The following is an 11,036-nucleotide window of genomic DNA, read 5'->3' as shown; positions in this document are numbered from 1 at the left end:
GTAAGGAACATGAGCATCTTTTCAATGCTGAACAAGACTCTGTCTCAAAAACAAAAAAAAAAAAAAAAGAAAGAAAAAGAAAAAAAGAAAACAAGATAGTTGCTGCTGCTATCTCTGCTTTGCATACGGGGGAACTGAGCTAATAAGAGACAGGAGTGGAATTCAAACCCTGGTATCTCTCATTCTAAAAACTGTGTGTGTCCCACTAGATCGTATTACTTCCCTGGCCACTCCATCTTTTGTATCACTTTTATCCTTTGTTTATATTTGTTGTCATTATCATAATCATTATGAGTGAAGCCTGTGCCTTCATAATCTCTTTATCCCTAATTCAGTCCTTAGTATATCACAGGTATTAAAGTATGTGCTGGATATATACATAAACTATTAGATGGCTGGATTCTCATTTGGTCTGTTCTCCTGTGGGCCTCTGATGCTCTTTGCTGGACTCCTAACTGCCCTCTAGATACTCTTACTGATCAGACTTATAGAAAACTTGCCACTGAGTGCCTTTTCTTACTAGGTAGTTCTGGTGCCAGATGCAGTCTTCCCTTATCTTTCCTGTTTTGCTGAATTTAACAGCCATGGCACATTTATTCCTCAGCTATGACATTCTAAATGCTTTTGTTCTGGCTATGAGCCTAGGATTTGTGTGCTGTGGATAAGTGGCTCATCACTGGGATCGAAGGAAACAGGCTCTCCCAGAAAACAAGCATTCTTACTTGAAATTATGTGGCTAGGGAGCCTGGAAAGTTATCTTATGTCTCACATGAATCTTTTTGGTCTTAGCTGTTACTTACACGTTTTGTTATGAAAGAAAAACCGATTATTGTTAGTTACTCTGTCTGCAAAAATACTGATCTTTTTTTGAATATGAAGATATTAATAATAAGGATTATTATGACCAATGCCTATAGTTGTTGGGGAGTAGGTAAGGCTAGCAGAAGCCCTTTGGGTTTGACAATATGGTCCATCACCAAAATAAATACTTACGTGTTTATATCCTTTTAGACTCCTGAAAACTAAAAATGTTGACTAGAACATAAGATGGGGATGCAGTTATAGCATCTTGTCTGATAGGGAGCCTTTCAGAATCAGGTGGAAATTTAGCCTGATTGGAGTCAGGCTGGGTGTAGGGGTTTTGACATTTTGCTCCAGAAGGAAAGGTACAGGATGGAGTGAGGGCTTCATTATGGTGGAGGTGCAGTTTTTGGCCTTGGAGACTTCACAGATACATTCTGACTTCGTTTACATGTCAGGTCATTGGCTGCCTTATACTGGGTACCTGCCTTGTATGTTATATTTGTAAGCTCCAAAACACTGTTTCCATCAATCAGTTAATGACTTTCAATCAATAATCCTTACTTAATGGAGGCCTTTTGCTGGACGTAAATGGCAACGTAAATAGGACATGGTTCCTGCCCTGGAGGGGCTCACAGTTCAGTGTAGTTTTTGTTGTTGTTTCTGTTTTATTAAATTAATATTATTTCTGCTAAAACTTGAAGACAGGGATTTTGGAATCTGTTGTTGGCATTTTGTTGTAGACCGTTTGGAGTTGTCAAGTTTGCAGTGATCTGGCTATAAGGGGAAAGTTGCCTGAATCCTTCAGTTGTGCTTTCATCCCTTGAACGTGATCTTGAGGATCAGAGTGCCTTTCCTCATGTGGAATGAAACATCCAAGTCAGAGTGTTACATCACCCATTTCCTCAGCTAACTACATAGTTTTCCTGGAAAGTTGCTGGCTTTGGACAGCTCCTCTCTCTCAGTACTCTTGAGAATGTTTGATGTAGAGGACAGGTACTCTGACTATGGAATTTTACATTAATATATTTATTATTGAAAAAGTTTTAATTGGTGCATGATAGTCAAAGCTAGCAGACTTCCCAGATTTACTATTGAATTCCTGATCTTATTGATCTTTTGCTTATTGGATTAAGATTCCTGAGTATGAGGAGACTATTTTCTTTTCAGCTTCCTGGATGGAGCACAGCAGAGCCTTCCTGTTTGGATCCTTAGAGCAGCTTTACTTCTTCAAGAGTCTATTGGCAACACTGAATTTTTTGTCTGCCTTAGCTACATGTGGGCCCACTTGCTCGCTCTTAGACCTGTTCTCTGATTTCATGAAGAGGAAGGAGGGATTATTTCCTTTTTCTTACAATATTTTTTCTTCTGTTTTTTATCTTTTTCTTTTCTAGGCAGGGCCACTACTTCTTAGCACATCCAGCCTTCTGGCTTATCTGCCCCCCGGCATCTTACTATGCCCCTCCCCACCCCAGGATAAATTCCAATAATGCTGATCTGTTACAGGTGGAGTTCATGTTGACTGAGGTGAATTTTAGGGCTGTAACTGGTTTGGTCTGATCTGGATCCCCATTATAATATTGAAATCTCCACAGTGGAGGTGAGGAACAATGCCACTTCCATTCCTTTAAATGTCTGCTACATCTCAGATGATTGTTGGGAGTGATTCATCTTCGTATAATTTTAGGGGTAGAAGGAACCTCAATACGTCCTAGTCTGTGCTTAAATTCCCCCATTGCTTCCCTTCTTCCAACTGACGCTCCAGCCTCTACTCAAACACTTGTAGTCACTGAGATAGTCTTTCCTTTTATCTTTGACAGCTATAAATGTCAGGAAGCCCTTTATATTAGATGGAAATTGGCACTCACTCTCTCTTCAAATCACACAGAAGTCTAATCCTGTATGCCTTATCTTCTTCAGAAATGTGAAGAGAGCCCTCACATTCCCCTTGAGATATCTCTTCTCCATGTGATCCCCTCATTTCTTTGACAACTTTTCCTGTATTCCTGCCTGTTTTTCTAACTAAGTGATTTGTGATTCTGGCTCTTTTCCACAAAATCACCACCCAAAAATTTTCACTGAGTGCCTATTATGTACAAGGAAGGGCCTGTGTTGAAGAAAGGTCTTTGGCTTCCGGTTGCTTAGTTTTATATTTGTTATTTTTTTTGAGACAGAGTCTCGCTCTGTCACCCAGGCTAGAATGCAGTGGTGTGATCTTAGCTCACTGTAACCTCTGCCTCCTGGGTTCAAGCGATTTTCCCACCTCAGCTTCCTGAGTAGCTAGGACTACAGGAGCACACCACCACGACTGGCTAATTTTTGTATTTTTTGTAGAGATGGGGTTTCACCATGTTGGCCAGGCTGGTCTTGAACTCCTGACCGCAAGTGATTGCCTGCCTCTGCCTCCCAAAGTGTTGGGATTATAGGTGTGAACCACTGTGCCCGGCCAGCTTCTGGTTGCTTATAATGGAGAGGGAGAAAAGACTGATATCAACAGGGAAGAATCAGGGAGAGGGTTTCCTGGTTTATCCACTGTCTCTGAACTGCAATTTCTGTTCCCCCCTCCCCCCCCTTTTTTTTTTTGAGACGGAATCTAGCTCCGTTGCCAGACTGGAGTACAGTGGCACGATCTTGGCTCACTGCAATCTCTACCTTCTGGGTTCAAACAATTCTCCTGCCTCAGCCTCCCTAGTAGCTGGGATTACAGGTGCATGCCACCACACCTGGCTAATTTTTGTATTTTTAGTAGAGATGGGTTTTCACCATGTTGGTCAGGATGGTCTCGATCTCCTGACCTCGTGATCCAGCCACATCAGCCTTCCAAAGTGCTGGGATTGTAGGCGTGAGCCACCGCCTGACCTCTGTTCTCGCTTTTAACTGTCAGTATAGGGGCCACATTTAAGACTGTCCTTCCGTATTACAGCTTAATCAGTAAGGAACATCATGCAAATCAAAATAGAAAGGAAAAATTAAAGCAAACACCAGTCAAACATTTTTTAAAATTCTGAAATAATGTAAATTTTAAATATACTGTAAATCCTTTTATAAGACAATACAGACTCATTTTCCTAATCACGCCCTTAATGAAAATAATAAGCAAGTGCTAGTCTTCCTTAAAATATGGCAATATGAACTAGAAAACTCATTGGGCCCTTCTTTAGGCTTTGTAAACATGTTACAAAAGCAGTCAGTCATTTGGCTTGGTCTGCAGAATGTCAGACAATCCATAAGTTTTTTTTTCCCTTTACTTGAATAAAACATATTTTTGACTGAATTGACTATTTAGGTTTCTTGTAGACACAGTCTTAGTAAAGAAAACTTAAAAAATTGCTTTTGGAGAAGAAAATTGTAGCTAGTTATATCTTATAAAACCATTCCTGTGTTCATTTTCTTGAGGAAATTGCTATAAGTGTATCTTCTAGGGCCAATATGTAAGAGACCTTTTTATGATTAAATAAAAGCTCAGAGATTTTTGGTATCAGAGTTGTTTTATTGACTTGCCTTAGTTCTAAAAATAAAATGAAAACCTTTAGCCAAAGGAAGGCTCATGTGTTAGTTTAATATTGACATGATTTGAACTTATTTTATTTACTTATATTATGTCCGATTCCTATGTATGTCCAATCTTTGGAGACACAAAGAACCATTATTGTGTTAGAAGATTCTTTGGTTTTGTAATACATATTTTTATATCTAAAGTCCTGTTTAAAGATAATTACATGATTCTATAGAAAAAGAGCTATTAATCTTTGTGTTTACATAAGTTTGCAATACTTGATTAATTTTAAGCCTCTAAAACATGAGTGACATCTTTTGTCCTGTGAGATAGTAGATTTGTTTTAGTAACAAATCTTTCAGATCAATTCGTAAATGAGAAAGAAATAAATGTGAGTAAACATTTGTTCTATCTTGGTTTTTGTTTAAGCTAAAATAATTAGAATTCAGCCAGGCAAAAAGAAGTTAAATTTGAAATCTAATTCTTGTCAAGAAATTTTGCATGCAGCTATTCAACCTATTGTTTTAGAATTGCTGTGGTAAGAAAGTAGAACATTACTTTGGCAAATGTAGGGCTTGGTAGACTGGAGAGCAAAAATGAAACTTCTCAGTGAGTAATAGAAAAAATTCCTGTGCTTTATGACTATAGCTACTGAGTGCGTCTAAGGCAACTGATAAATCAAAAGGCTGGAGGAGCGAGAAAGTACTCAAAAGTCTATGACAATGTCAGTGATACAATAATGACTTATTGAAAAATTGATGAAAATTAAAGGAAATGCTTTCTGAACAAAGCTAAGAAAAGAATAGCTGTTTTTAGATCTCCCAAAATCTATCTTAAAATGAAAATTTTAATATTTAAAGATTCCGTTGAAAATTTGTGAATATATATATATTTGTAAACTTTGAAGGATATTGTAAGTATGCTTTTAGGAGTACTGTTTATCCATAGGTGGGAACTGAACAATGACATCACTTGGACTCGGGAAGGGGAACATCACACACTGGGCTTATCATGGGGAGGGGGGAGGGATTGCATTGGGGAGTTATACCTGATATAAATGATGAATTGATGGGTGCTGACGAGTTGATGGGTGCAGCACACCAACATGGCACAAGTATACATATGTAACAAACCTGCACGTTATGCACATGTACCCTAGAACTTAAAGTATAATAAAAAAAAAAAAAAAAAAGGAGTACTGTTTATCATGAAGGAACTCAACTGCAGTTAAATAAAACTGTACGTTACAAATGCTTCTTACAGTTTCTTATAAAAAGTACCGTAAAGTCAGTATTCTTCATGTATGCAAAAAATGATGTTTTACACATCTGACATGGGACTTCTCTACACCTGCAGAGAGAAAGCACTATTTTTCCCAAACAGAAAGCCTATTAGTTGCAGATCTACTCCACTGCTCTGAGTCATTGATGGTTATAGGTTTTATACTTAACCTGAAATGCAAAACGTTTTCTTCTAGACCTGAAGTTAAATCATTTTGCAAAGTGATACGGGTACATTCTGAATTTTCTTTGTCTTGCTACATGTTCTTGAAAAACCAGGTTAAGTGTTTATAAGAGGGGTGTGTGTGTGTGTGTGTGTGTGTGTTTTGAGTGGCATCAGTTGCATTCTTTTCTTCCTCTGCCTGTCTGGAGGGCACTTTTAATGTGCCTGTCCCCATACTCTCCATTATAAGTTTTAATCACAATAGAAATTTTTTCCCACCACTTTGATGAAAGGTTATATTTATTGGGCTGACTTATCTATTAATTCTATTTAATAATCTTATAATACACTGTATACATTACCTGGGGTAAATATAAGTACAGCATTTAGGATTTTAAAATCTATTCACAAATGAGATTGACCTCTAAATCCTCCTTTTGGGGAACACTTACCATGGTCAGATTTTGGTTATTCGAAGTGAATAAAATGAACTGGATGGCTTTGCATGCTCTGAAACCATTTATATGAGAACCATCTGTTCAATAAAAGTAGGAGAGGACTCTACTATGAAACTTCCTGAGTGAAATGATAAGTGGCATGAAGAAAAGTAAAGCAAGGTAAGGGGCGGAGAGTGTGGGCTTGTTGTTTTAGATGATGTGGTAGGAAAGAAAGCCTTTCAAATGAGCGGAAGGCACAGTGAAGCACGGGAGCAAACTGTGTGAATGTTGGAGGGAAAAGCATCCCAGGCAGAGGAAGCAGAAGGACAAAGCCTTGAGAAGGGAGTATACTTGGCATATTAGAGGAGCAGCAAGAGGCTACTGTATCTGAGAGAGAGGAGATATGAAAACTGAGAGGTAGTGAAGAGTCCATTTATTTGGAACCTTATAGACAAAATTCAAGAACATTTCTTTGTCATTTCTGTTTCTTAATCTTGCTCTTTAATTATGTTTTTCTAACTTTTAGATTTGACTGCACACTTAGTATATTTTTATCCTTTCTCCTCTGATTTTAATAAAGGTTTAAGAGTATACATTTTCTTGTAAGTGCAGCTTTGCCTGCATTCTATTAATCTTAATGGCCATAAGTCACATGGCTACCCCAATCTGAAAGAGAAGCCCGGAAATGTAGGATGTTAATGAGCATATTGCTGCCCCAAAGAAAATCAGAATTTTGTTCGTAAGAAAGAATGGGAGGACAACTTTTAGGTAAACTACTAGCAGTATCTTTTATAAAATCCTATGGGCCTGGCAGATTTTCCTGCCAATCACAATAGATAAGGATTGGATAAAAGTCAGCACAGCTTTCTGATTAGAAAACCAACTATTTCTTTAATGAAATAAATATATTTAATTTCCTATTCTAGTCAAGTTTATTGCAGTTCAAAGGATAACGGTATATTGCATATATCCCCAGCTTTATCAATCTATGACTACAAAATCTACTTTTAAAGACTATCTGAAATGGTATAGCATAAAACTATAATAATGTGCTCCCAATTACTTCTGGAAGTTTCTCAAGGTACTCCTTTATATGTACCACAGAGTGTATTTTTCTTCCTCCTCAAATGAGATCTTTCCAACTTGCCACTATGCAGCTGCCAATGGTCCTCGTTAAGTAAAATGCTGCCATACCTATTTTAGGCTCAGGGAAAAATAGCACCCACTCATTTTTATTTTTGCTCAATATAAAAATGAGGATACTTATGAGGATACTTAAACTTTTAGGATTAGCTAGTTTTATAAAAAGTGAATTATTCACTCCTTTGTAAAGTATGTAATAGGAATTTGCTCTAATAATAAATAGATTAAGGTTTAAAATTTGAAACCATAATAATGTATATTTAACACTAATATATTAAACCTTTTAAAAAACCACAACTGACATTAAGAAATACATTTCATACTGTGATCAAGTACACACGCGCACACACACTCTATACATATATATCTGTCTAATTAAAAGTTTCACAGAAATTTCCAAGGAGGTATGCTAAATACTCTATTATCTATTTGATTCTACTTTATTTTTAAAAAGTGATATCAACCCACAAAATGGATTTCATAACCCACTACTGCAGTTTGATAAGATGCTGTTTTAGACCATGTTTTTCAGCAGTTTTGTGGTCCTATTTTGTCCTTTTCATGTCTATACAGGATGCTTCTAGTGGCTAGTTGCTAGCTTTTCTCTGATTTCCAGGATGGTAATAGGATAAGAATTTATCTAAATGGTGATTTCTTTTCTTTCTGCAGCTCTCACGTGTGAATATGTGTCCAGTGCATCCTTAACTTAAGGACTTCACCAGTTCGAAGTTACAGTTTTCACCATCAACTACCTTATCCTTTCTGTTCTGGTTTTCTTCCTCAAACAGTGGAAGGATTTTTAAAGTTGCTTTTGTTGCAGAGTTAAACAAATGGCTGATAGTGACTTAGATAAAAAATCCATAGAATGCCCTGACTGTTCATCTGCTTCTCAGAAAGATGTACTTTGTGTGTGTTCCAGCAAAACAAGGGTTCCTCCAGTTTTAGTAGTGGAAATGTCACAGACATCAAGCATTGGTAGTGCAGAGTCTTTAATTTCACTGGAGAGGAAAAAAGAAAAAAGTATCAACAGAGACATAACCTCTGGGAAAGATTTGGTAAATATCAAAGATTCCACATCTAAGCACAAGTTGACATCCTGTTCCCTGATGGCACTCCTAGCTTCATCCATATCCCATGAGTTCTTGTTAGTTAATTCATTGCCTTCATAACTATTAAACATTTCTTTCTCACAGAAGAGGTGAGTAAATTTGGTTAGTAACTTGTTATATTATGTTTCCAACCACTGCCCAAATTAATTATTTCTCAGGACATGAGGTAATTAAACATGTTATCCCAACTTCTTTTTTTAATGGTTTATACAGAAATGAATTGGTTTTCAAGTTGAATTAAATCTAAATTTTTGAGTATTTTCTTCAGCTGATGAAGAATGAGATTTATGGTTGTGGTTAAGTAAAGGGTAGTTATGGCTTTGTTATTTAAGTTGTGGTTGTCTAGGTGGAATATGAACTATACTTAACAAAATCAGTTTGCATTAGTTACAAATAATCTGTGGCTACCCAGTCGTACTGATTTTGATGTATTCATCTTTTAAAAAAATTTTTTTTGAGATGGACTTTTGCTCTTGTTACCTAGGCTGGAATGCAATGGCACGATCTCAGCTCACCGCAACCTCTGCCTCCTGGGTTCAAGTGATTCTCCTACCTCAGCCTCCTGAGTAGCTGGGATTACAGGCATGTGCCACCATACCCAGCTAATTTTTTGTTTTAGTAGAGAGGGGGTTTCTCCATGTTAGTCAGGCTGGTCTCGAACTCTGGACCTCATGGAGGACCTCCCACCTTGGCCTCCCAAAGTGCTGGGATTAAAGGCATGAGCCACCGTGCCTGGCCATATTCATCTTTATATAGAATAGGCAGTGTGTAAGATTGTGGTTGATACAGCACAACTTTGGAGACAGAGAGCAATAAGCTAAGAAAAGTCAGGTTCTCATTCCTCAAAATTGTACCTTCTTCATATGTTCTCCCTTGACTGTTATTTCTGATTTGTGTTACCATATACTTACTGCTATATGGATGTCTCAGAGTGAGTTGTTACTATGTTATTTTCACTCAAAGCATATTTTTGAGTGGCCAATAATTTATGTATAAGCTATTTGAGATGGTTGTTAAATTGTGAAAGGAGAGTGATTGAGAAAGCTATAAAGTTGCTTTCTTTGATTTCAGAGAATGACTAGGTAAACGTTGATGAATCTGCTGTGCTGGTTATCATGTAGACTTTCCTGGATTCAGGGGATTGGATTGAATAACTTCTTAAGGTCTCCTTTAACCTAATGAGCCAATGAATTGCGCAGGGCTTAGAATTTGAAAAAGACAGTAAACAATCTTGTACATAGTAAACATGGCACACGTTAAGGAGTTACCAGATTATCTAAATTAGGATTCTTTGTCAACCAAGAATATTACATCTTAAAGTTGTTGTTTTTTTTATTAATTTTTTCTTTTTTTTGATCCCAGCCCTCAAGAACCTCAAATGTAGAGAGAAAAGCATCTCAACAACAGTGGGGTCGGGGCAACTTTACAGAAGGGAAAGTTCCTCACATAAGGATTGAGAATGGAGCTGCTATTGAGGTATATAGAAAGCAAATTAAGCTACTGTGAGCTTTCAGGTTTCTTTTAAGTCAATGGTTAATGGAAAAAAATGATTTAAAAATAAATCTCTAAAGAAAGGAAGTAAAGAAAAGAGGAAACATACCATTTTCAAGTATGGTAACATTTTTACTAAAGAAAATACAGATTAATTATTTTCTGTTTATGGAGGACCAAGTGGATTTTAATTAAAGTGGAGAACATTTTCATTAGATAAAATGAGGATAGTTTCATCTTCAGGTCTTGGCCATTGCTGAAAGCAATAGTGGAGTCTTTGTTTAGACCTTTTCGTGATGCAGAAAAGGACTAGATGATTTTAGTTTGGCTGTTCACTTCCTTGATAGTGAGGCCAGAATCTCCCTCATGAGCTCCTCCATCTTTTCCATCCTGCGATTGGATAAATACCAGTATTATTTTTCCAGGATTCAAATTATTATATAAAATATGAATTAAATATTAGAACAATAAAAAATTAAAATGTGTGTTTTTACATTAAACTGCAGTAAGAACAACTACAAAAAGAAGAAAATTGCATTAATGTTACCATTTAAATTGCTTTGGGGCACCACAAATTGCACCCCCATTTAAGATGGTATACTTAATAAATGTTTATGTTCTGATTGCTCAGCTGACTGACCACTCCTCATCTCTCTCCCTCTCCTTCGGCCTCCCTAGTCCTGATACACAAAAATATTGAAATTAGGCCAATTATTAATCCTACAGTGGTCACGTGAAAGGGAGAGTTGCATGTCTTTCTCTTTAAATCAAAAGCTAGAAATGATCAAGCCTGACGTCAAAACTTGTTTTAAAAGATATTTGGCAACTTACATGAAGTGCTTAGAAAAGCTGCCTGGCCTGAGAAACTCTGACTTGAAAAGTTTAAATTTCTCCCCTTTAATTAAAGGCCTGTACTTACAACACACACAGACAAATTTACCAAGTTTTAAATTTAGTCTTGGGCCAGGCGTGATGATTCTTGCCTGTTATCCCAGCATTTTGAAAGGCTGAGGAAGGAGGATCACTTGAGGCCAAGAGTTTGAGACCAGACTGGGCAACACAGCAAAACTCCTTCTCTACAAAATTTTTTAAAAAAATTAGCAGGGTATAGTGGCA

The 11,036-nt window shown here is 37.0% G+C and overlaps 1 protein-coding gene across 3 annotated transcripts in view; it reads left to right on the top strand.

Annotated features, from left to right (window-relative positions):
- Positions 1 to 11,036, top strand: part of STK33 (serine/threonine kinase 33) — a 145,434-nt gene that overhangs the window by 50,974 nt on the left and 83,424 nt on the right. Inside the window, exons 1-4 of one of the 3 annotated variants that reach the window (XM_011954381.1) lie at positions 5,777 to 5,808; positions 6,293 to 6,357; positions 7,990 to 8,375; positions 9,792 to 9,905. In XM_011954381.1, the coding sequence (XP_011809771.1) occupies positions 8,151 to 8,375; positions 9,792 to 9,905 (339 nt within the window). In that variant the 5' untranslated portion in view covers positions 5,777 to 5,808; positions 6,293 to 6,357; positions 7,990 to 8,150. Of the gene's footprint in view, positions 1 to 5,776; positions 5,809 to 6,292; positions 6,358 to 7,224; positions 8,376 to 9,791; positions 9,906 to 11,036 lie in introns of those variants that run through there. The other 2 variants (XM_011954380.1, XM_011954379.1) reach the window with 2 other exon arrangements.

The sequence above is a fragment of the Colobus angolensis genome, unplaced genomic scaffold (assembly GCF_000951035.1).
Source record: "Colobus angolensis palliatus isolate OR3802 unplaced genomic scaffold, Cang.pa_1.0 Scaffold381, whole genome shotgun sequence".
NCBI lineage: Eukaryota > Metazoa > Chordata > Mammalia > Primates > Cercopithecidae > Colobus > Colobus angolensis.
Note: the sequence above shows the minus strand (reverse complement) of the source record. Positions and strands in the feature narration are given on the sequence as shown.